Source organism: Otolemur garnettii, unplaced genomic scaffold (genome assembly GCF_000181295.1).
Source record: "Otolemur garnettii isolate 467f Iridium unplaced genomic scaffold, OtoGar3 scaffold00072, whole genome shotgun sequence".
Taxonomy (NCBI): Eukaryota; Metazoa; Chordata; class Mammalia; order Primates; family Galagidae; genus Otolemur; species Otolemur garnettii.
The window spans coordinates 4,518,813-4,545,840 of NW_003852467.1; the positions used below are offsets into that span (position 1 = coordinate 4,518,813).

The 27,028-nt window shown below is 35.2% G+C and overlaps 1 protein-coding gene across 1 annotated transcript in view; it reads left to right on the forward strand.

The window, feature by feature from the left end:
* DMD (dystrophin) overlaps positions 1–27,028 on the forward strand; it is a 2,307,273-nt gene that overhangs the window by 679,227 nt on the left and 1,601,018 nt on the right. The window contains exons 10-11 of the mRNA XM_023515448.1: positions 17,282–17,470; positions 18,121–18,302. Coding sequence (XP_023371216.1) covers positions 17,282–17,470; positions 18,121–18,302 — 371 coding nt within the window. The remainder of the gene's footprint in view (positions 1–17,281; positions 17,471–18,120; positions 18,303–27,028) is intronic.

Sequence of the window (27,028 nt, forward strand, 5' to 3'; positions counted from 1 at the left end):
TTGGTTTTACCCTAGCTTTAATTCTGCAACACTCAAAACAGTTTATATTCTCTAGCTATTCTACTCCTATGACATTATTCTGTCTCCCTCTGCCACCTCCACATGGGAACACACACGTGTGTATACTCGATGTTGCATACACCTCTATGCCTTTGTATGAGTTCTGCCTGGATTTAACTATCCTAAACCTTCAATCTTTTCTTTCCTTGTCTGGAAAGTTACTCCTCATTTTACCAGATTTCTTTAAAGGTCATCTATTCTCAGAAGTCATTTCTGATGAAAATCCCTGCTTCTCAAGCAATATTTGGTTTCCCTTTTCTGTGCTTCCAATTCTTTCTGGTCATGCCCCTTTGAGAGCACATATATTATATTAGATTGTTTGCTTACTCATATGTTTTCTCTAGTGGACTGTAATTTCCTGATGTCAGGTGTTTTATTCTTTATAACTGTTGTTATGTAAGTAAGTGACTGATACACAATCAACAGTACATAGATGCACAATCTGTACTTAGTATTATTGATTTAATGTATAATACTCTACTTCTTAATTTTACTTTAATTGACACAATAACCAAAATTATTGAGAATTTACTATGGGCCAGACCCTTTTGTACTATGCATATATTAACACATTTAATTTCTCTTACCAACAGTAGAAATATATATTCTAATTTCCCTATTTATAGATCAGAATGCTAGGATTCAGTGGTATGGAAAAGAATTTGAATCTAGATATTTTGGTTCCAAAGCCCACATTGTTAATCCTTTGTACTACTCTTTTGTGATATGCTATGTCTGATGGATGGCAAATTGGTAACACAAAATTGCCAAATAGATTTCTGTTGCAAATATCACAAGCATCCAAGTGATAGGTGTTGGTTCAGTTACCAAATGGCACACGATTTGTTGTTTTAACATTCAGCTAACATTAAATTTTTACCGTGTGCTAGCCATATTTGAAGTTTCTTATTCGAGAACATTTAATTCCTCTTCTTTGGTTCCTTCTTTTTCTCCTTTTTTTATTTCTGGTGGATGCTTTCATTTTAATTTGCTATTTCTTCCTCATCAACACAAATGCCTGACATTACAGTAATCAGGATTGAGTTCTCAGATGACATTTATTTCCTTGGTGATCTCATCTAGCCTCGTGACATCAAATCCTATCTGTAGATCAACACCTCTCAAATGTTTACCCCATCTCAATGTTTTCCACTAAAGTCCAAAGTTAGATATACAACTGTCTACACTTTCCTAGTCAACTCAAATTTACCCTATTTAAAAAAGAATTGACTAGCCCCATCAATAGTTCCTCATACCCTCCAGTTTCCCTAGCAATACACTTTGGAGTCAAAGTTAGTCTTTCTATTCCTTGTATCCCATGTTGTCAATCAAAAATTAAGGCAAGTCTATCTTGATCAAGTCTGTATACAGAATCTGATCACTTCTGATTATTTCAGTTCCCACCACCATAATTCTGGTCTGGATTATTGAAATTGCCTTTTAAACTGGCCTTCCTGCTTTGGCCTTTGCTTTAAAATCCATTTTGTCTACCAGATGGTTCTGTTAAAATGTTAGTCAGATCACATCACTTTCCTGCTGAAAATCCTCCAATGCTTTGCCACTCACTCAGCAAAATGCAGTCCTGCTGCTTTATAAGGTCATGTACACAAAACCCTCCATCCTTCCCTCCATTTCTTCTCTAGCTTCCTTTTCCATTTTATACCTTTTCATTTTACTATAGTCATACTGGCTTCCAGGCCTCTGCCTGGAACACATTTTTTCCCGTATATTCACATGGCTATGTCACTAACATTTCATTGTTCTCTAATGTAACTAACTCACAGACACTTTACCTGACTCTCCTAGTTAAAGCCACAGTGTTCCTTCCCCTAACAATTCCCATTTCCGTTTTTCTTACTTCATTTTTCTTTATTTTTTATTTTTTATGAAGTCATTCATACATATATCATAAATACATTTATGCCATTATGGGATTCAATGTGTTGATTATTTGTACAAATTGGAGTGCTTACATCCTACTAAACAACATAGCCTTCACCTTGTTTACCCAATTAGAGGATTGAGACATTTATGCTCTACACCTGATAGATCCAACTTGTACTTGCAGTATGTTCCATAGGTGTGGTCCCCCACCAACCCTATCATCCACCCCCTTCTCTTCCCCCCTCCCTCCCCTTCCCTCCTTCATCCTAGACTATAGTTGCATTTCAATTTTCACATGCATGTGTGAGTGATTCCTGAGTACCCTGGGGTTTTTTCTTCTCCATAGCACTTACCTCCTTCAAATGTGCTTGTTTCTTTTGTTTAGTATGCCTCTCTAACATAATTAATATTGTAAGGACATAAACTTTCGTCTGTATTGTATATGGCTTTTTACCTTGCCTAGAACAGTACCTGACCTTTGTAGTTGCTAAATGTTTGTTGAAGGCATACTCTTTTTAGCCATAATTTCTCTTCTCTACAAAATAAAAAAGGTGTGATGTATTTAAGTTATTCATATTCTGCCTATTCTGCTAGTTACTCTTTAACCTGGAAAGTCTGCAATTATAATTTTTTTGACAAATCATCTATTTGAAGTGTTTATTATTAGGTAATTGTCACTAAATGCGCTAGACACACAGAGGTTTACTATTGATTAGGAATATCTTTCATGCTTTTAAAAAAGCAAAATGATGATAGAGGTAACTCATGATTTCTATATGCAAGGATATATAGTCTATGATCAATATATGATAAAAGGGACTGGATTTTCTGAATTCGCAATTCCCCTCAAAACAAGGACAAATACCGTTGTGGTGGCAACAACAAATGCACAGACAAGTCTAAAACCAAACAAGAAGCTTCCTAGTTGACCCGATTCTTGGTGTTTACTCTTTTCTCCTAGAAACACTATTTAGTCATCATAAATCTTCCTTCAGAAAGCGGGCTTTCAGTTTTCTTGTCTTCTCTCTGAAAAATGGTCAGTGCCTTGGCAATGAGTGTTATCTATTGCTCGCTGGCAAGCACTATCTCTAAAAATGGTCTATTATATACTAAAAACAAAGGACTTTGAGTCTCGTAGGATGCCAAAACCTGTAGGCGATTCAGCCAGTGTTTCAGATGATACGGTGGGAAAATCAGTCGAGGCAAATTTGTGGAGTGCACCTTAAATACTGTTGTGCACACTCTTTTGGTTAAGTATTTTAGCATTTTTACTGCTGTGCTGTATGTGCTGCTGACAGGGAACAAATTTGTTTGTTTAGAATTTCTGCAGCCTTGCCTTCTTTGCCTTAACTTTCTTGATGAGGTGCTAGTGAACTGGGGAAGTGAAATAAGACCACCTGATAATCCATACTCTGATAAACTACTCACGTAATATTTGGCAGTTTATGGTTCTTCTAGGGCAATGGGAGGGAAAAAAGCAATGTTGGCCAAGAATAATATATGGAACAACCTATGTTAGTAAAATTGGAAAAGAAGTTTATCAGGCAGTCACTAACCTTTCAAGCAAATATCATACGTGTGCCATCAGGTCTAGGCATAATTTAATTACCTGAAAAGATTTATAGGTCAGATTGTGCTGTGTCTCGGCATTTGTAAATTAGGAGATTCTAAACGTAAATGTTTGACTATTTGTCTTCTACCTTAATTCATTTTTCCTGCTTTATAGTTTCCGCAGACCAAACACTTACCTGGTCTTCCTTTTCTATTCAGTTTGCTTGATTTTAAATTATTTTCATGTTAAGATTTGGAATTGCCATCATATTTTAATATTAGAAGTTTAATGGATATTTATGGATATGACAATGATTTTATTTCCTTCTTAGTATAATATGGAATAAAGCCAATATATACAAAAACAAATGGAATAAGTAGTAATTTTGTAGGAAATTCCCAAGGATTATACAAATGAAGAATGTGAAAATGGATTCCACTGAAGAATATTTTGAAAATATAATGAAACATTGTTTTTAAATATAATATTATCTCCACTATGTGACAAAAAAATGTGTTTTTATTCCTTCTATTTCTTTCCATTCATATATTTTCTTTTCTTTTTTTGAGACAGAGTTTCACTTTGTTACTCTCAGTAGAGTGCCATGGCATCACAGCTCACAACAACCTCAAACTCTAGGGCTCAAGTGATTCTCTTGCCTCAGCTTTCCGAGTACCTGGAACTACAGCCACCTGCCACAATGCCCAGCTATTTTTAGAGATGGGGTCTTACTCTGGCTAATGCTGGTCTTGGATCCCTGAGCTCAAGCGATCCACTCTCTTCAGCCTCCCAGAATGCTAGGATCACAGGCATGAGCCACAGCACCTGGCCTCCATTTCTATTTTCTAAAGTAGAGTAAACAAGTTAAAATATACTCATTGGTATGTTTTAAATTTTGACATGTGTTCCATATGTGATTATATACCAACAATCATTCTAGTGACATTGTTGCTGCACACTTTATAGTAACCATATTTTTGGATGCTGATTTAAAACTTTAAAAACATGAGTAAATTCTAGGACAATGAGCTAATGAAATCCATGGTAGTTTATTGTTAATCTTTATAGGGACAAGTTATCTATTGAAAATGTGGAAATTAGACACCAAAGCAAATCATATTATAAACACACACAATTTGTAGCCAAAAGGTCTAAGGATGAGAAAGACTAGATGAATCAAATAATTCTATCAATAAGTCTGTGGATGTGTGAGACACTTATAACCATTCCCTTAAAATATGGCACTCTTAAATTTTGATTTTTAAATGCAATTTTATAAATGTAGCTATCTCTGGGAAATTTTTCTTCCCCTTGAGGTATTAAAAAGTGTCTAGAAACATAGCCAATATTATAGGTTTTTGTAAGACAGATACTGAATTCTGTTCCCATTTCTGCTTTTTTATTAGCTTTATGACCTTGGGCAAGTTTCTAACCTTTATGAATTAGGTCTCTGTACTGTAAATGTAGAAAATAATAATTCCTTACGTTGTGAAGTTAAGCTAGATGATCTAGTGGAGTGCTTACACTACACTGTACAAATACTAAAGAATGTGTTGTACTTCTGATTGTAAGTTCTGTGGGAGTTTATAGCATGAATAAACATTATAGATCAAAGCATAGTACACAGTGGACAGTACCCCCTAAGGAGATATACAAGATGAACTTGAGTTCTAAGAGAACGTATTATGTGTCTCTTCATAGTATTGTTTTATGTAAGAATTTAGAAAAAAAACTTGCCAATTTTTAATATAACTTAGAGCAGTAACAGTAAAAGGTAAATCAGTCTAATTAGTCAGTTAAAAAAATAGTTTGGTTAGAAAATATAAGTCCAACAAGAACCATGACATAAGGGTTAGCCTTCCCCCAATAGATTGTTGATTAAAACAGTGGTCTTAACACAACAACTATGAGAATGACATGAAGGCTATGTTGGCCAATTGCATGAGAATATTTCAAATTGTATATGGAAACAACACACTATACCCCATGATAGCATTAATGTGCACAACTATGATTTAATAAAAAAAAAATAGTGTATGCAATAAAAGTAGAGCTAGTCTGGAGCAAGGGGCTGTTGCATGTTTTTAATGTTTGAAGGTGGAAAGACTCCCAACCCAGCTGCACTTTAAAGAACTTTTTCTCTTTGTGTCTTGACTATTCATTTCTCCCTCATCCTCTCATCTAGAGCAGCCACTGGGAAGAGAACTCATGGCATAGTTTGGGGCTGGTCCCTAACCCTGGTCTACTTTTACATGTAGGGCAGAGAACTTTGTATTACTTCCCTTGAGGGAGAGGACATAATTTGCAGCTGATAATGAAAGCGACCAGAGTCTTCCCAGGGGTTAATACCATTAGCACTTTCATCACAAATGGCAAGCTCTAAAGTTGTTAAACAAAGCATCTCTTTTCTTGAAGAGAATAGGGAGACCACACTGCACTGAGTAAGGCAGCAAGTGCAATAAAAATTGGTGGACTATGCTATTTCTGCTCTGTTCTGCTATGGAAAGATGCTGTGAGTCTGGCTCAATTCCCTTAGAAAAAATATCTTCATATTAATATGAAGAAAGTTGGAATATGGTCACATGCCATGTGCTAGGAAATTCATTCTTTTATTCAACAAATATGGAGTCTGTCAAATAGTCAATGAAATAAACCAACTCCCTTCTCTCATAGAGCTTCCATTTAATCCTCCTATGAGGGTTTTTCTGAAGACTATGCTATATCATTGTTTAGAAAAAAAGACAAAAGTATGTAAAAAGAATTAAAGGGAAAACCCACAGGATTTAGTGATATATGTGAAAGTGGGTGAAATAATCCTAACTCAAGTTTCTCAAGGTAGAAATAGCCAGATTTATAGGGAAAATATACCCATTTGGAAAAGATTTCTTAAATTAGTGGAATTTTTTTTTGTAACCTAAAATCTAATTGAACTAAACTCCCCTTAGATGTTAACTTTCTATCTTCAGTTGCACTAAATAAGAACAACGAGGCAATGGAAATGATTTTTTTAAAGGTCTCATGGGAAGGGGTGATGCTGACTATTAATAAAAATGTGTTGTCTATTATTTTTGAGCCTTCCATTCACCATCAAAGTTAGTGTCGTCATATGCATTTTCAGGTTTGTGCCAAGAATCAGAGATTAAATAACTTTGCCAACCACACACTATAGAAACTGAACTTGACTTTGGGTTTATTTTACTCAAAAGCGAGGGACTTAAAGGGTTCCTGAGTACAGGCACTGGTTCCATACACCATGATGCCTTTGAGACATTTCTGTGTATAGGTATGAAAGTGGGGCAGGGGAAGACAGTGTGATTTTAGAGAAGGCTGACTTGGACATACCATAGAGAGGGAAAGTGACCCATTAGGGTTAGTTGAAGAGGAAGAGTTTGGAGAGAGAAGAGGTAATCAATGGTTGGAAGTTTTTAAGTAAATGCAGAGGAATTAGATTAAACATAACAAGTAATTAGATTATCAGAAGGCAGGAAACTATAGCCAGGGAATCAAAATAGATTTGCTACCTATGTTTTGTCAATAAAGTTTTATTGCCCCATAGCCATGTTTATTGACTTATGTATTGTTCACAGCTGCTTTTGTGCTACAATTTACAATGACACAGCTGGGTAGATGGCCTATAGTGGCCTGCAAAACTAAAGATATTTCTCTGGACCTTTACAGAAAAAGTTTAAGGTTTAAGGACTCTTAGATTATATAATAACAAAAATAAGATTTTTCTTTTTTTCAATAAAATATGAAGTGACAAGGCTAAAATGAGTACAGGTATTGATGCTTGTCTGTTTTGGAGAAATATATCTTGATAACTTCTAATTTATTTTAATATAGACTTGTAGAATAGATGAACACATTGCTAAGAATACTATAAACAATGATTTATGAAATAAAACAAAATTTTAAAGAATGGATATGTAGAAATACATAATGGTCCATTTTCCTTCATAGCTCATTATTAAATAGTTTGTATATGTTATAACAAACCCTATGGACCATAATATTCATTTGGGGAGACGTTATTTAAGTAGCAGTACTTTATTCATTTATTTAGAGACAGAGTCTCTATCTATTGCCCCAGGCTAGGGTGCTGCGGCAACATAGCTCACAGTAACCTCAAACTCTTGGGATTTTGCCTCAGCCTCATGAGCAGCGGGGCCTACTGGCACCTGCCACAATGCCCATCTAGTTTCTTTTTTGTGTTTTTTTTTTTTTTTACTGTTAGTAGAGATGGGGTCTTGCTCTTGCTCAGGCTGGTCTCAAACTCCTGAGCTCAAGCAGTCCACCTGCCTTGGCCTCCTAGAGTGCTGGGATTACAGGTGTGACCCATCACACCCTGCCTAAATCACAGTGTATTTTAATGTGGATAATAATAAGTTTTCATGACATGCATATTTGGTTTTGAAAAGTTTTGGTAAGTGAAAACTACTTGCCTATAGCAATTTACTTCTCAATTATTTTTATTTTAAAAGTATAATACAGTGGGTCAATTTTTTTAAAGATATTCCTGAAGGACTGATTAAAATAAATAAGACTTAGTATTTTTGCATTAGGCCTATTGGAAAGTTTATGCTACTATTACATTGAGGATTAAGGAAAGTAATATTAAGAATTTGTTTTGTTTTCCGAGACGTTTTGTAACTATTTTAAGATTACTTTTAAATAATCTCTGATTTTGGAAATTAGCGACTTGGATAAATTCTGACAAAATATTAACTTATCAATTCATTGAAATATAACAAAACCAATATAATGTGTTCATCTTTCTTGTCTAAAATTTGTGGATTTCATGATATTCTCCCAGCCCTTCAGAATGACAAGAGGGAATGGGAGTTTACTGGGGAATCCCGTTTTCCCTGTCATACCTCATAGTTTTCTCATCTTGGACATAGGCCCCTTTTATAAGGTAGTTATAAAGATTATGTGAAATGTTTTATGTCTATAAAGAAATTACTAAGCTTGATAACCTTTATAAGCTACATAATAAATACATTATAAAGTTTTACATAGGAATTTAGTGATTTTTTTCTAATATTTTATTGTAAAATATGTTAAAAGACAAATCTTTTATAGTAGGTTAGCACATTATTCTCTGGACTTTTTCCTAAATCTTTTTATTATTTTCTCTCTGAATTTCCATTGGTTTAGAAGAGTTTCTCATGGAAATTCTTCTGTTTCTTCCTCCTTGATTTTATGAGAAGGTTTGTTTTACTTTATGGATTATAATGGCTGAGACCAACATTTTCAGAAGGGCAAGAAAAGAGGAAGGAAAGTAATAACAGATAGCATAACTTACAAAGTAAATGTATGCCCATGATATAAAGGGTATAATTAGAAAAGGAAAGTAAATATGCATATATGTGTTCTATGTATATTGTTCTATGCATATATACATACATACATACATACGGGGTCTGACACTTACGTTTGTGAACTTGCCTCTGTGTGTTTATGTTCACAGCACTGTCATGCAAACAACTCGGTAAGGTTTCATAACCTTGACATAGAGTCTCACAGTTGTGTTAGTGTTGCCGTAGAGCAGTATCTTGCTAAATGGCATTCATTATTGTAGTGTGATTTTGTTTGCTGTGGCAGTAAAGTTGGAGCTTGAATCAGAGCAATGAACAAACATTTATAAATTTCTTGTAAACTTGGCAAGAGTGGAAGTGAAATTAGTGACATGATAGTACAAGTTTATGAGGATAACGCCATGTAGAAAATGACAGTGTAAAAATGGATTTCTGAAGGGAGAGAAAGTATCACTGTTGAGGGAGATCCCAGCAGCCATTAATGAGCAGAACGAATAAAAACATTGCAAAAATTCATTGATTTGTGCCTCAAAATTGTCAGCTGACTGTGAGAAGCATAGCAGACCAAGTAAACATTAATAGAGAAACAGGAAAATTTTAATTGAATATCTTGGTCGGCAACTCATGGCTCTTGCATTATTACAATGTACCAGCTCACACAGCACTGTCTATAAGGGAGATCTTAGCCAGTGAATGATTAAATCTATTGGAACAGCCTCCCTACTTACCTGATCTTTCCCCCTTTTTTATTTACCTAAAGATAATGGAAATATTAAAAAGGAATACATTATTTTTGAGAAAGAAGTCTTACTCTGTAGCCCTGGGTAGAGTACTGTGTCATGATACTGTGTAGCAACCTAAAACACTGTTGAGCTTAAGCGATCCTCTTGCCTCAGCCTCCTAAGTTGCTGGGGCTGCATCATGCACCGCTACACTCAGCTAATTTTTCCATTTTCAGTAGAGACTGGGTCTCGCTCTTGCTCAGGTTGGTGTCAAACTCCTGAGCTTAAGCAATCTACCCACCTTGGTGTTCCAGAGTCCCAGGCTAGGATTATAGGCATGAGCCAGTGAACCGGACCTAAAAGGAAGACATTATCATGACATTCATGACATTACAGATAATATGATGACAGCTTTGGCCATTCCAGAAGAAAAGGTCCAAAGTTGCTTTGAAGGGTGGACTAGGCATAGCTTCCCAGGGAGAATACACTGAAGGTGACTGTTGTGATACTCAGCAATGAGATATATAGCATTTTTTCTAGGATGAGTTCCCAAACTCATCCTAGAGGTTCTGACCTCATATATGTGAATTCTTAAAGGGAATATTCGGGAGAAATTTTACATTTACATTTTACATACATAAAATATGAATATTTTATACCATGATGCTCTTTTTATGACATGATCATTGGTTAAAACATATTTTATGTGAAACCTTAAATTGGAAGCAGTAATGACTCCTAATGAGAAATTAAAATTACCTAGAGTAACTTAATTCCACAAATATTTCTCATCTTTGTGCTGTGTCTTTTATTAACAATAGAGGTAGCGCTGCATGCCTGTTGAAACATAGAGGCATAGAATTTGAATGGTGGTCTCGGCGCATTTCTTCCTTTAGAAAGTTTTGGTTAACTTTATATTTTGCTTAGCTTCACCTAATTTTAAAAAGAGGGTTCGTATTACCAGTGGGCTGTGTCTTAAAGCTGTCTTTCTGGTCTCCCCTTCTTTTGTGTAGATAGCGTGTGTGACTTACATCCATACATTTGAACTTGACATTTAATTTCAGACTCATGGACATAATGGAGTCCAGGTATTTTCTTAATAGCTTCCAAATGATTGAGTCTAAATTTGTGAAGATGAAGACAAGAAAAATATCTGTAGTTTTATTTAGTTTTTAGGAAGCTATATAGGATATTTTGTGAAAGTGGTATTTAGATTCTGAGTTCATTTTATTCATTAATAGAGGTGCAGCAAATTGTGGTAAAGATGTGTCTTTGGGGATCCAAACAATTAAATTTTAATCCTCAGAACCACCTATTACCTTTGTGACTTTTAGCAAGTTACTATAATAAATTTTTTCTGTTCCCATTTGTTTATCCTACTATTCCCTGTCATCCTGACCTGTTGTGGTAAGCAATGATGTAATGCACATCAAATGGTTAGCAAATTTACTGACACTAAGTGCCCAATAAATAGTGGCAGTTGTAGTTATTGCTATTTTATGTGTAGTTGTTTTGTTGTAACTGTTATTTTAATGTTGCCATAACTGCAACCAGATTTTTTTTCTAAAGCCTCATTAGGGTTTTATTTTGAACTGAATTTTAGATACTAGCAATATTAAAAAGTGTCTATTTAATGGTGTCACTAGATTGAATGGCATGTACAATATTGCATGATGGATTAATTTCTCATAAGTCACTTCGGTAATCATTTTTCATACTTTGAACAATAGCCTGGTTTACATGTTATATCTCTGGGAGAATAAAGTATCAATGTGGGAAGAATATTCCCAGATACTAATCCTGGTTCCTCTGAACTGCTCTTCTGTTATTTAATAAAAGAACCACTTGGTTATCCCTCTGTAATCCTTTAGCTCTGAAATAATCTTTTACTGAGGGATAAAAAGATTATAGAACACACCAAAAAATTTCACCATGCATGCATTGACTTAGACTCCACAAAAAAGAAGTAAGATATATTTAAATGAACTAAGAATGATACAAATTTTCAAATGTTCTTGGAGCATTTATACATTTGAGAACAATCAAAAATTTTTTAGCCAGCTTAAAACTCAGATCACATTTTAAGGCTGAATTTGGAGAAATTGCTAAAATAGATTGGTTTCATCAATGATATAAAAGTACTCAATGATAGACCGTGCCCTCTTGAAATGTCCCAGCTATTTTCTAAGAGGTTTGTGGTTTGCTGGATTGCTGGTTTCACCACCTATATGTAGCCACTTGATGACTTATCTCAGTTTGAATTGCCCAAATCATGCTTCCAAAAATACACACAGCTCGTTTAACTGTTTCCTCATAAAAATCATTTGGCTTTTCAATGAAGATTGCCCCCTAAACACAAGCATTTCAGAGCATTTCTTGGGATCTAGAATATGCTTAGGATTTTATACGCACTGTCTCATCTAAGCTTTCCAGCAGCTCTATGGATATATATGTTCTTGTTTTATACATAGGGAAACTGAGGTACAGGTAGTTAAATCCCGTACCCGAGATCAGACAGAATACTAGATTTTTACAATATGTTTATGAGTAGCTCTGTACTTTATTCGGACAATTTCTAATCATAGAAGTTCTATGACGAGAAATTTCTGTGACTAGAAATTGTCACTAGAGATGACTTTCCAGAATGCTGGAGATTGTAGGACCAAAAGTGATCCTTGTTTTTTTCCCTCATTGCTTTACCTTTCTGTTCCCTGGTCTTCCACCTTTACCCATGAGCGCTGTGTTGAAGGAATATAGGTGACAATTTCTATTATTCCTTAACATCAAAGGGCAGTAATAAAGCCTCTGCAGTGTCTGGATAATGTTGGGTAAATTCGAGTGTTCTTAATTTTGAAAACAATCAGAATTGTTTCATCCATTCATTGCTTTGCCTCTCATCATAATCATTATTTGCCCAATGTGCTGTAGAGAGACATAAACTACTGTAATAAAAACAAAAATTAAAATAGTTTTGAAGCAGAGGAAAAAAAATTAGTTCCAGTTGATGATACTGGCATCTCCATTCATGAAATGCTTGGTGCTTATCTTTGTTATCTTCTGTAAATAGCAAAGATCAAGTAAGACCAAGTTTTCTAGAAAATTTCCAGTGATGGTATGACATGTATTAACTGGCTTCAAGCTGAGGTGCAACACGAAATTCTCTGATGATGATAACGTATTTTTGGGTACAGAAAGTGAAAACATAACCATCTCTATCTTTCTTTTTCTTCGGGTGCTCTTTTTAAAGATAGTTTTATGGAAAAATGTGTCTTGTCTCCAGGGTTCTATTGAACATGTACAACGGTAGAATTTAAATAAATTTCTTCTGTCATGGGAATTTAATCTGAAATTCAAGAGCCATTTTTTAATTTTATTTCATGAAGAGCAAGAAAAAAAAGTTCTCCAAATTTTAATCTCAACTCAGAACATATAAACATATGCACATTCTTAGACACACATATATACACATCTGAAACAAACATTCACTGAACAACTCTCATCCTTAGTATAAGTGACAGAGTGGTAATTCCTATTCTTCTGTGTCTTTAAAAAATATTCCTGGTCATAACCCACTATAATGATTTTGTGAATCATTGATGGATCATGACTTACAACTTGAAAAACAATGGTCCAGACAAAGAAAGAATTACTCAGAGCCCAGATGACAATTTTAGATCATAATTTTATATGCATAGGTAAATAAATACATAGTATATTGGAACTTATGGGTAGAAATGATAGTTTAGTTATTTATATAATTGTACATAGTTTATTCATGTTTGAAAAATTAGCTTTAATAAGGTTGTCTTTAAAATGTTCTTGTTTTAGAATTATCCTCAGAAGAAACATTTACGTTAAAAATGTATGAAGTATTATACATTATGTCTTTGAGTATAGAGATACGCCTTTTAATATGTTCAATAGACATTTAAGCTTATGTAAATATCAGCGAATCATAAAGTGTTTAATGTTTTCATTCAGATTCCACCGTGGTAAAATATACTGTTGTTTTACCTGAGTACCAGTGCTATTTATAGTTTCTCATTTGGAGAAGATTATTTGAACCCATGATTGTTAATGATTTTTAAGAACTCTGTAATAGGAGGTAGGTTGAGGTTCAAGTTTCAAAAAGAGCTAACTTTAAGAAATTATGTTTGCTCATAAGATTTTTGGATTATGTTTTTCTACCATAATTGTCTGGCTCCTGCAATCTGGACAGTGACTTAAGAAGGTCACCTTGAAACAGGTTATGTTTCAAAACAGTTCTTATGTATACAGGAATGTAGTGATAATTAAAGCTATAACATATATTAAAAGGTGCTTATACAAGATCAGGCATTCTGTCAAACATTTTAACACTTTCCTTTAATACCTACCACACTCTTAGTAGACAATATTATTGTTCTCATTTTATGTATGCCGAAACTATGGCTTATGTAGGGATAAATAACTTTCCCAGGGTCAAAAGACACCAGGTCGAAGTCAAATTTCAGCACCAAGTCTATCTCTACAGCTTTAGATTTAATGACAACATTCTACTGCGCATAATAAATCTCCCTTCTCCTCTCACTTCTAACCCAGAAAAGGCAAAATGTTCAGGACTGGATTGTACTTTTCTTCAGCCTACACACTGGGCTAGCTACATAATTTTTAGGACCCAGTGAAAAAGGAAATTCAGGGCCCCTTGTTCAAAAAGCAGGAAAAGAAATGCCATTAAAATCCCTAAAATATAAAGCTGTTTATCCCACAATCTCTCTCTCTACTTGCCATGGTGTTTTTATTTGCTATTTAACATCATACTAAATAAAGCAAATTAAAATTTTAGAGTATTACCCTGAATTTGACTATCCATTGTTATATCATGCAATTTCAGTTGTAAGTGCAAATATAAGAGCATTTAAGTCATGTAGAATCACCAGCGTTACATAATTCATATCTTGTGGATAGTACATGCATATGTATTTCATTCTTACCAGAATGTAGAAACGTCGAACAACTAACTCAACTATTTTTATTTCACTTTTTGTTATGCTTAAATTGAACCAATACTCTCTCCCTTCAGTTTGCTAAAGAATAAGGAAGGACTGAAACAGAAAGGAACTATAGGTTTTCCTACCTTTTAGTATCATCAATTTCAGCATGAGTCAGCGGCTAATACAGGAGCATGACATGAGTAAGAAAGAATATGATAGAATTGGCTCGTTGTATGTTTTCTTAAAATTGCCTTTTTCTTTCCTATTTATTTTTTATTTATTTTTGAGACCCAGTCTCACTCTGTCACACTAGGGCCCTGGATAGAATGCCATGGCATAATCATAGCTCACAGCAACCTCAAACTCCTGGGCTCAAGTGATCCTCTTGCCTCAGCCTCCAGAGTTGCTGGGACTACAGGTGCCCACTTCAACCACCCCACCCAGCTAGTTTTTCTACTTTTAGTAGAGACGGGGTCTTGCTCTTGCTCAGGCTGGTCTTGAACTCTTGAGTTCAAGGAATCCACCTACCTAGGCCTCCCAAAGGGCATAGGCATGAGCCACCGTGCCAGGCCAGAATTGCCTCCTTTCTTGATCACTTGAATCATGATCTGCTGGGGCTGTTAGTGTCCTCACTTAATCCATCATAGATATAAGATACATAGACTCTCTGAGTCTTGTTGGAGTCCCACAATATTGTAAATTCACCAGAATTCTATGCTCATATGGGGCAAGTACATACTGCATCTGTGTCCTCTGCTCATTTGCATACCTCATTGTCCCATTGGACATCATTTATAAAACCTAAATTCAAAAATGGAATTATTAATAATTTCAGGATGGCAGCAGCAAATAAAAAAGGGGTTCCTTCTGAGCTCATAACTCTTCACCTAAACCCATTTCTCAGCTGCCCTTTTTGTACCTTTTCTCCTTAATGCTGACTTTGATGTATATTATTAATAGTATTCAGCGATAGAAGGGATAGATCATGGAACTTGTTCTGCTAAGACCTTTAGAAACTGTCTTGCCCTCACTGAGGGTATCCCATGCAAATAGCCTCTCAAAGAACTTATGCTCAGTTGGAGAAACTAGAATTGGACAATTTGGACTTATTAAGATGACCTATTTTTGCCAGTTCTCTATAAAGTGGAAAAGAGTGTGTCATTTGATGAAAAGATCATAGCAATAATTGTCATTATGCTTCGTCATCTTAAAAGATTGAACAGTTGGGGCAATTTACAATATTAATGTTGAAAAATTGGAGTATTTATTGGAAGGGCACCCATAAGTTGGTACTGGTAGCTCAGTGGATTAAGGCACAATATTGGGAAGGACTAGAAACGTAAGGCGGGCATATCGAGGGAGAATCATCAAAGGTTGCGCTTTCTCTAGGCAAGAGTGTGGAATCCTTCAAGTAGCTTCTGATTATTCTTCACTGCCTTTGGTTTCTTAGCAAAACTTTGTTATGGCCCAGTGCTTGCTTGCAATATGCTGGATGCACAGAGTTTTCCTCTCTAAATATTTATCCTTTTTTTTTTGCTCTGCTCAAATCCATACACAGCCTGTGTCCCTTACCTCAATACAAAACCCTCCTGAGTTCACTCCTCAGGATTTTTGAAGCCCAGCTACATACTATGAATGTACTTGACCTAAAGAAAAACTTATGCAGACTTTTTCTTTACTCAAATGTCTGGCATTGTTGATTGCTCTAAGGTTAAAGCAGCAGACACATAGGTTATTCCAAGAGATCTCTCCTGTCATTTGATAGTATGGATCCCCTAGCATCTGAATTTCTGTGAACATGCAGCCAAGTTTAGAGGTCAATACTGCATCGTGTAAATTACCTTACCTCTGGTATTTCTTCTCAGGTGGTGACAAGTTATGGCCATGCACACCACTCTAGCCTCTCCAAAGGAATTCTTCCTCACCAGATGCTTCCAATCAATTTATTTGCTTCATTTTCTATGCCTTTGAGCTAGATAATAATTTAAGAGACGTAAGACCAATTTTGTGATCACCTCTTAGCAATTCCTTCATAGGGTGGCCAGGATCTTCTCTGTAGAGTTAGGGACACTTAGTTTTAGGACATAGTAGAAATTCCAAGACAGCTATTTGGAATCTCAGTATCCTGCTAATTAAATTGGGTTTAAAAAATGCTATAATGTACTGTCTGTAAGGTAATGTCTTGGTATGTAAACCATGGCCTTCTGTAAGTAAAGTCTAATTCATGTATATGGTTAACTGATCAGAATTTTAAATATTAAATTCACCCTTCCGTGTTATTGTCTTACCAATACCTTTACTGGTCTGTCTGTAAACATTTAGAAAACTTTTCTTAGCTAGAGTTTCTCAGGAAGAGATGTTTTCTTTAATGCTGTTGTGGAAGTATGTGAATGTAGTTCCAATATGCGTACACGTGTGTGTGAAGGATTATAAATAAGAATGTAAGAACGTTAATGTATGGATGAAAATTCGTAGCATTTAAAATGCAACATGAAGAGATGATATATTAATTTGCTCTTCATAGTATTTGAGAAGACCTTTAATCAAATACTAATTGTGTGTGGATTTGGATTGCTATTTGAGAATTTATGTGCGTATTTGTGGGATGTTAAAATGTGGGCTCACTATTGCATGTATCTGCTGTTCACACCTCTGATAATGCAAGTAGACGTTTCTAGCATTTTAAATATTTCATTCAATTTATCATTTAATGTACTGGAACAGTCTGCAAAGATGCTAATTGTATAACACCCAATTTACTTTATTGTTCAGCATTTGGGAGCTCCTGAAGACAAGTCATTTGGCAGTTCGTTGATGGAGACTGAAGTCAACCTGGACCGTTACCAAACAGCTTTAGAGGAAGTACTCTCGTGGCTTCTCTCTGCTGAGGATGCATTGCAAGCACAAGGGGAGATTTCTAATGATGTAGAAGAAGTGAAGGAACAATTTCACACTCATGAGGTAAAGCAAAACATGGATTTATGAACCCAAGCACATGACTTCTCATAATGGCAAGTCTTTGTTTTCTCAATGACTCTATTAGTTCTTTGTAGTTTAGAAATTTAGCTTTGAGATGGAAACAATTGTTCATGTGCTTGGATTCCAAGAGCCAGATTGTGAGGTTCTCCTTAGGAAAACAACCCCAGAATGTGTTTGCCAATGACAATATGGGGATAAAAAGTCCAGCTTTCTTCTGTGTCAAGGCAATATTGCTGCATGATTTATGCTTCTGAGTACCTGTATAGTATTGGGCTGAAGTACCCTCGGTGGGGTCCTTTTCCTGAGACAACATAGCTGTTCGTCTTCTTTCCTTTCCTTCTCTTTCCTGCTAGTTTAATTCTCTCACAGATTTGCTTGGGAGCTCGTCCTTAATCGGTGGCTTGCCCTGAAAACTTTATCTCAGGATCTGCTTCTGCAGCAGGTGACCTGAGATGATTTTCCTTCATTCCTATTAGAAATAACATTGAGTTGTCATAAACAGAAATTAAAATACTTTCACTGGGAATATAAATCTAAATGGGCTACAAGTTATTATTGCAAAACAAAATAAAATCCAAACCCCAAATGATGTACCCAGAGTTCTAATTACAGGGTTACTATTTCTTTGTTAGGGATACATGATGGATTTGACAGCCCATCAAGGATGGGTTGGTAATGTTCTGCAGTTGGGAAGTCAACTGATTGGAAAAGGGAAATTATCAGAGGACGAAGAAGCTGAAGTGCAAGAACAAATGAATCTCCTAAATTCAAGATGGGAATGCCTCAGGGTAGCTAGCATGGAAAAACAAAGCAAGTAAGTCTTTATTTATGTGTAATTAAGAAAAATAGCCCGTTGTGGAATGACACTGTTATTTTGGTGCCGATTAATGATCAAGTCGGGATTGTGAGTCTGTTACCGAGGCGTGTGGCTTATTCTTCAGCAGACAGTATACTTGGATTTTCATGTCAATACCATTTAGTTTCCACTTTTGTAACTAGCATGGAGCTGTTGTATAGACAGACTGCTATCTAAAGAACTAACTATGCTTTAAGAGTTGCCCCAATTTTGTCATAGTGAATATTTTCCAGTTTTTCTCCAAAATTGTGAGCATAGAAGGCATAGAAACCGCATACATGACACATCACCTATTAGCTACATTGGAACTTCTCTTCTAAAGGAAAAAAAAAAAACCTCAAAAGCATGTAAAGATTGACTCGTCTGTTTATGGAAATTCTCTTGAAAAAAATTTACTCAGCTCTTCTTGGAAATTCTTATTTAAGGACAGTATGGCTGTGAATTATTTTTAGGAATATATATTGACAATCAAAAAAGAGTTTTTGAGACATTTCTGAAAATTATGTGTATGTGTGTGTGTGTGTTTTACAAAGGTAACAAGCAGATCTCACATTGTGGATATGTTGCTTTGATTTATAAATATTGTTAGGTGTGTGTATTCATGTAGAGCCTATTGAGACAAGATAGATTTATTGTTAAATGAAAAGGAATGAAGTGCCAACTGTGGATTTGAATACATTAAGCTAAAGAAATTGTCCAAGCGCCTTAAGTTTACTTAGCCATTATTTATGAAGATTAAAAGCTTTAAAATAGGACCAAAAAAAAAAAAACCTCATTAGATGTGCTGGGAGGATTGCTATTCCACTCCTAAATTATAGTTTGACAAAGGGGAGGGGGGAAAACACATTTTAAAGTTCATGTCTTTTGAAAAATCAATAAGGCACCTGTAAGATAGAATATTCACAACTGTATGTGTATTCCAAGCCAGGACATACCAGCCTGTGTATAGTGACATTGTCCTCCTTCTGGGGCATTGAGATGATTGTAAGTAACCCTAGAGATGAGGGTTATGATAATCATAACTATGGAATCTGAGCCTCTCCAGTGCTCACAGGTCACCTAATTTACTCTGCCCATTTATCATCATACACAGTAAGATATAAGCTGCTTACTTTTGACCCTATGTCGATACTCTTCAGGTTACAATTTCTGTTGGCAGCAATCTGTGTGACTTAACTAAAGCAAACCTGAAACAAAATTAGCAAGTTTTAAAAATCCAGCCTCCTCTTTTTACTGACCTTCCTGTAGCAGCACCATTGTCCTCTCTCTTTTTTTCATCCCTTTGTGCAGGCTAAATGCCTCCATTGTTCCTACACTCCCTTATTCTAACAGGACTAACAGTATGGCATTAATTATGCATGCTAATCAATTAATTAATTGCAGTTTGAAATTGAGTTGCAAGAAAGTATGAATTCAATCTGGAATGAAAAATTCAAGTCTTTCATGCCTTATTTGAAGCACCAGAAAAAAGAAATTTAAGTCTTTTACCTGTTATAATATTTAAAACAGTGTTCATTCAAAAAATCCTCTTATTACAGCCATATCTACCATTAAATGATAGATGACAATGTCACACAATGTGACACACACATTGTGTGTGTGTGTAAATTTGATTTCCTTACCTTCATCCCACTGAAGGATGGAAATGCTAAAAATAACAATATTATTACTTAACTAAGATTGACATAAAAAATTAGTTTGTCCTTCAGTAAGATTTGGGGACATTGGTTTGTGTTAGAGCTTCTAGAATGTTTATCAAGAGAGCAAGGTCAACCCTGGAGCTGGCATAGCTTTTTGCAAAAATATCTTATACAGATTTAAAATGAGACATTGTGTGGAGCCACTCATAGCAATAATCTTTTCTGGATAATTTCTTGAAAAGCAAATATACAAAGCAAAGTAAATTCAAAGCAATTTAAGCAAAGTAAATTCAAAACTATGATGCGAGTTTATAAGTCACAATGAGTCTTCCTTTCCACTTTCACGTACTTTGCGGGTGTTCATGCATAAAACGTTTTCAATTCTAAATGAGATAAGCTGTTATGCAAACTTGGCTGGACCTGATTTTTGACAGATTTTGTGGGAGGAACCAAAAGCTGATTATGACAAAAGGATGTTGTCCATACCAGTACTTAAAAAAATAATAATTCTAGGTTTTAGTCAATACTTTAAATTAAAACTTGTTCAATTTCCAGTATCACCATCATATTGGTGATTCGCTCAATTTGGAGCATCACTTTGTCTTTCTCAGACATGTGATAAGGTCGGAGCAGTAAAATGCTAGTAAACAAACTGGCTATTGCATACATTTCATCGTCCTGCTAAAGACAAGGTTTGGATAGATCCAGGGGGAAGCCATCACCTCTGCCTAAGCCTAGTTTTGGTGATAAGAGAAATGATAATTAACATTAGTACATATTATGTAGCCCCCAAGCTGTGCTAGAATTCTTAAGTTGATATCTTAAAACAAAAGTGAACATAAAATAAGCTTATATTAAATATTAGAACACTGACATTTAGTAATTATCGGTACCATCTACCAATATATTTACTAGAATCCATCAAACTATAATTGATATATACTCATTGTGACTGAGATTATACATATCTTATTCATAAATGTGAACAAATATTAATGGAGGACATCAAGCTATCAAAAACCGTTCATTCAAAGCAGTGAGAACATAGCAGTGATCTTAAGAATTATGATCTCAGATCTCATGGAGCTTATATTCTACAGATGTTGAAAGCCAGTGAAAAAAGTATATGAGAAAAATATCAGCTCAGACATGAACATATATATTTTTCTTTTTTTAAATTAGATCATAACTGTACATTATTGCATTTATGGGGTATAATGTGCTGATTTCATATATAATTTGTAATGTTTACATCAAACTGGTTAACATAGCATTCACCTCATTTAATTGTTGTGTTTAGACATTTATACTCTATTATTAATTATATTTGACATGTACACTTGCAATATGCATGTAGGTGAGTTTTTTTTATTGTTGAGGATTCTTTGAGGGTAAAAGAACCAGGTTACATTGATTGCATTTGTTAGATAAAATCCCTCTTATAATTGTGTCCTGCTCCCAAAAGGTGTGTCACACACCATGAACCCTACCCCTTCCCTCCTTCTCTCTCTCTGCTCTCCCCTTCCCCCACTGTATGAGGTCATGAATTGTCCTCATATCAGAATTAAGTACATAGAATTCTTGCTTCTCCATTCTTCCAATGCTTAAGAATAATATGTTCCACTTCCATCCAGGTTAGTACAAAAGCTATAAATTCTCCATCTTTTTTATTGGCTGAATAATATTCCATGGTATACATATATCATAGCTTGTTAATCCATTCCTGGGTTTGTGGGCATTTAGGCTGTTTCCACATTTTGACAATTTTAAATTGAGCTGCAATAAATAGTACAAGTGTCCTTATGGTAAAAGGATTTTTTTTTTTTGCCTTCTGGGTACATGCCCAATAATGGGATTGCAAGATCAAATGGGAGGTCTAATTTGAGTTCTTTGAGGATTCTCCATACTTCCTTCCAAAAAGGTTGTATTAGTTTGCAGTCTCACCAGCAGTGTAAAAGTGTTCCCTTCTCTCCATATCCATGCCAGCATCTGAAGTTCTGAGATTTTGTGATGTGGGCCATTCTCGCTGGGATTAGTTGATCTCTCAAGGTAGCTTTCATTTGCATTTCTCTAAATAATTAAGGACGATGAGCATTTTTTCATGTTTGTTAGCCATTCATCTATCTTATTTAGAGAAGATTGTATTCATCCCTCTTGCCCATTGATATAAGGGATTGTTGACTTTTTTCATGTTGATTAATTAGAGTTCTCTGTAGATCCTAGTTATCAAGCTTTGGTCTGATTCAAAATATGCAAATATCCTTTCCCATTGTGTAGGTTGTCTATTTGCTTTGATTTTTGTCTCCTTAGCTGTACAGAAGCTTTTCAGTTTAATTAAGCCTCATTTTTAAAAAATTTTTATTGTTGTTCTAATTGCCACAGAAGTCTTCTTCGTAAAGTCTTTCTCCAGGCTGATATATTCAAGTGTTTTTCCCATTCTTTCTTTGAGGATTTTTATTGTTTAATGCCTTAAATTTAGGTCTTTTGTCCGTCTTGAGTCCATTTTTGTGAGTGGAGAAAGGTGCAGGTGCAGTTTCAGTCTTTTACATGTGGATATCCAGTTCTCCCAGTACCATTTATTGAATAGGGAGTCTTTCCCTCAGTGTATGTTCTTGTTTGGTTTATCAAAGATTAGGTGGCTGTAAGTTAATAGTCTTTGTATACAACAATAACAGCCAAGATGAGAAACTGATTAAGGACACAATCCCCTTCACAGTAGCTTCAAAGAAAATGAAATACCTTGGAATATACCTAACAAAAGAGGTAAAGGACCTCTATAAGGAAAATTAAGAAACCTAAGAAAAGAAATAGCAGACGATATTAACAAATGGAAGAACATACCATGCTCTTGGCTAGGAAAAATCAACATTGTTAAAATGTGTATACTTCCCAAAGCAACCTACAGATTCAATGCCATCCCTATTAAAATACCAACACCATATGTTCAAGACTTGGAAAAAATAATTCTTCATTTTTTATGGAGCTAGAAAAAGTCTGTATAGCTAAGGGAATTCCTAGTAAAAACAAAGCTGGGGGCATCAGCCTACCAGACTTTAAGCTGTACTATAAGGCTGTGGTGATCAAAACAGCATGGTATTGGCACAAAAATAGAGACATAAACATGTGGAACCAAATATAAAACCATGAGATGGAACTAACATTTTATAGCCACCTAATCCTTGATAAACCAAACAAGAACATATACATTTTCTGAACAAATTAAAAGGTAATATGATAGAGAACGATTGAGAGGCTACAAAGACTTTGTGATCCAGGAAACGTGTTCATGAATGGTCCCATTTGGTTTGAGAATTGAATGGCAAGAAGAGACTACTATCGCAGATCAGAAGGAAGAGTAGTTTAGGTAGCGGGAATGACTAATGCAAGGGCCTAAAATAGGGACATTTCACATGTTAGAGGACATAAAGGGGCCAGTGGGACTGGAGAGTTGCAGATTGGAAGGTTAAATGGCCAAAGTATGAGGTGGGGTTGAAATATAGGTAGGGGTCTAGTCACATATGGCAGTGTCAGGGCAGAAATCAGAGCTTGCAATTTTAGACCATGTGCAAGAAAAAGCCACCAGAATATTCTGAGTAGGGGACATACAGGGCAAGAAAATCCATCAGTAAGGCTACTTGAAGAAGAGTGGACAGTTACTTGGCCAATTTCCCAGATGTAAGAGATGCTAGTGTCTCAGACCAGCTGGTGGTTATGATCCGAGAGTACTCTGGTATCTTAGCCAAGTAGTTAATTTTAAAACCAATTCTTCCTTATTATTTTTTAGTTCCTTTTGAGCCTTTTTAATAGTCGATTTTCTTTTTTTACTTCGGAAATAAACATCCTCGCCTTATACATAAAGACACTACCTTTATTTATGTTGCAGCTATGAAATACTACAGGGTGTCCTAAGAGTTGTGCATGAAATCATCATACGTGGGGGAAATGGGAAATTGTAGCTAAATGGACCTTTGTTTACAAAGTATTTATTGCAAACACATAGAGAATATTTTGTAAAACTTTGTAATGAATATTTGATAAATAAAGGTCCATGAAGCTACAATTTCCCATTTTCCCTATGTGTGATGACTTCAGGCAACTGTTGAGATCCTCTGTATTCCATTAAGAATTAGTAAACAAAACAAGAAATTTTAAAAATGTAGAGGTAAAAACATGCCCTCATTTCAGCCTTAGAAAATCTACTCCAATTTACCTAAGGGATAAGCTCTCACTTTCTCAAGCACTTATTTATGCAAACTGGGGTAAGAACACTTTCCTAGTATGATCCTTGCTTTATTGTTTTATAAAATAACAACAGTCCCATGTGTCCAACGCACCTCTAATAGATATCGGCTAACATAGTGTATGAAAAAAGTAGTCTGTGAATGAAAAAGTTATTACAAATATAATAATCATGATTATAAATAAGATGACTTGCTCTGGGTTAATTGTCTTAATCATACCACATCACTTTGGCTCACGTGCCGTTCCACTTATTTTTTGTTTCAGGGAATATGCTTGTGGGTCTTTTTAAGGGAGCACGAGCAAAGTGATTAAAATTACATTTGAAGTTACATATTCACAATTAAAACATTTAAATATATGCTTACGGAGAAATGTCAGTTAAAAAAAATAAGCATACACACATTTTTCCTCCTCCTTTGTAATTCCTTTTTTACTCTACTGTCCTTTAATTCTTTCCTTTCTAATTTCTTTACTTTCTAATTCCGGTACTTTCATGGACATGAATTTATGAAGGGATAGTCAATACAAGAAAGACGTTTGTTAGGATGACTCTAGCCATAAACTAGTTTGGTACCATCATGCTAATATTGGTCAATTACAAATCTTTAAGAATGTTAATGAAATTGAGATGAGAGTGCTAAGTGCCACTGGTTTCATAATTAAAATAATTAAAACAAGACAATGTCCTTTGATATGCCCGAGTTAGATATTCTTAAGAAGAGTAAGCTAAATGGTTTTGTTTGGTTTAGTTTGGTTTTATGTGGAAGAATACCCTTGGGGTGATAGGAAGTTAAGGAAAGAAAAGAAAAAGACAAAACTTCCAACTGTGGAAGTACAAAAAGACAACTGGCATAGGGACAACAGACGCTTTCCTTCTCTATGAATAAACTAATTAATTTGATTGAAAAAATGCAACCTGCAGAGAGCAAAGGAGATTTACTGACATTTCTATAAGGGCTCAGAAAGATAAACACAGCAAGTCCCGTCAACTTCTCTGATCACGGTGATTGGGACGTGCAAGCAGCAACTAAAACCCTTATGATCTAGGGCCAAGAACGCAAGTAAGTTAGTAAGAAGGCCAGGGAAGTTGTATTCTGGGTTAGATCAGCAGGGAAATAGCTATGAATAGTATCTAGGTTGAAAACACAAACTGTAACATGGAAAATAATCGTGAATCACTATTGACACTTTGGAGAGAAAATATGTAACAAATCTGGCTCATCTTGTTTATTTCTCCAAATACCTGTTCCCAAGCTTGAAATGAGATAGGATATGTGAGGGTAGACAGAACAGAAGGGGTGCTGAACAAATGGGTGGGTTAGCCACAAATAGAGTTAGCTAACATATTGCACGTGTGCACGTATCAATGTATGGATGAACAACTGAAGTAAACTCTTCAGGTACTTCCAGTATTTGAATTGAACTTGTTGCAGGGAACATTTGGAAGTGCATAATCTCATATTCCTGCTCATGATTTCATCTAACATTTTGGTAATCTGTTGATTTTTTTTTTATTTTACTTCTTCCAATAAGTCTAAACTAAAAATTCTTTTTAGACCAACATGGTCTAAGTACCAGCAACATGAGCATCTCCTGAGAACTTGTCAAAAATGCAGCACCTCAGTCCTCACTCTGATCTACAGACTCAGATTTTCTTCTTCGTTTTTTTATTGTTGGGGATTCATTGAGGGTACAAAGAGCCAGATTCCATTGATTTCATTTGTTAGACAACCCTCTTACAATTGTGTCCCACCCCAAAAAGGTGAATTTTCAATGTTACAATATGTCACATGATTCCTAAGCACATTTAAGTTCAAGAGGTGCTGAGCTAACTGAAGTAATTATAAAATAGTATAAATCTATCCTCCTCTGTAGATCTCTACTTAAGTATCTTCTGTTCTTATTTTTCTGTCAAGTAAAGTGGGCTGAACATATTTAGTTCTGTTAATCCACTATATTTTCATTATTTGAGAAAATTATCACAGCCATATCCACTTGCAACCTAACTAAATGTCAGGTTATCACATGGTAATAATTGCTGTTTCTTACTGGGCCCAATGTTCATCTATTATGTCTATTATATAGTCTTACACCAGAATCTTGCTATTTTACTAATCACACATGGGGTGATAGCAATGCGGACTAAATGAAATATCACAAGTGCTCTTTGTGGAACTTCTAAGAAAGTAAGTAAATGAAGTGAAGGCTATATTAACTAGTCTGATGTAAGCATTCCAAACTGTATAATCTTAATTCTGATATTTCTGATTGAGAAAATATTTGTATTTTTGTACCTTCTTTTTATGCTTGATTAAAAATTCAGTATATAACTTATACATTCAAGAAACCTTTTGGGGGTGTCTAGTATGTGTCAGGTACTGTGCCAGACACTGTGTAGTGACAAAATCGTTGGGGTTCAGAGCAAGCTTCTATTGCCAGATAAATGAGTGTGATCTCTGAGTGTTATCATGACCCACTCTTACTTGATATCATTAAACAGTCTTTCAATCATTGTATTTTAATAGTTGCCCTTGGTTTCTGATGAAATCTGCAAGTTTCTTCATCCACTTCAGAAGCATTTAATCGGGAAGATGGAATTGAGGGTTGCCATAGCATGAGATTTACTAGTGTCTCATAGTAACAACTGTAATTTTCATTTCAGTGAGGAGAAAAAGTAAAATTATCTATTCATGACAATCTCTTTATAATTACCCAACAAATGACCTCTTTCTTTCTTCTATTTTACCAGATTACTAATAAGTGCCATAAATGAAATGAGTAACAGATATAAAATTGATCTGT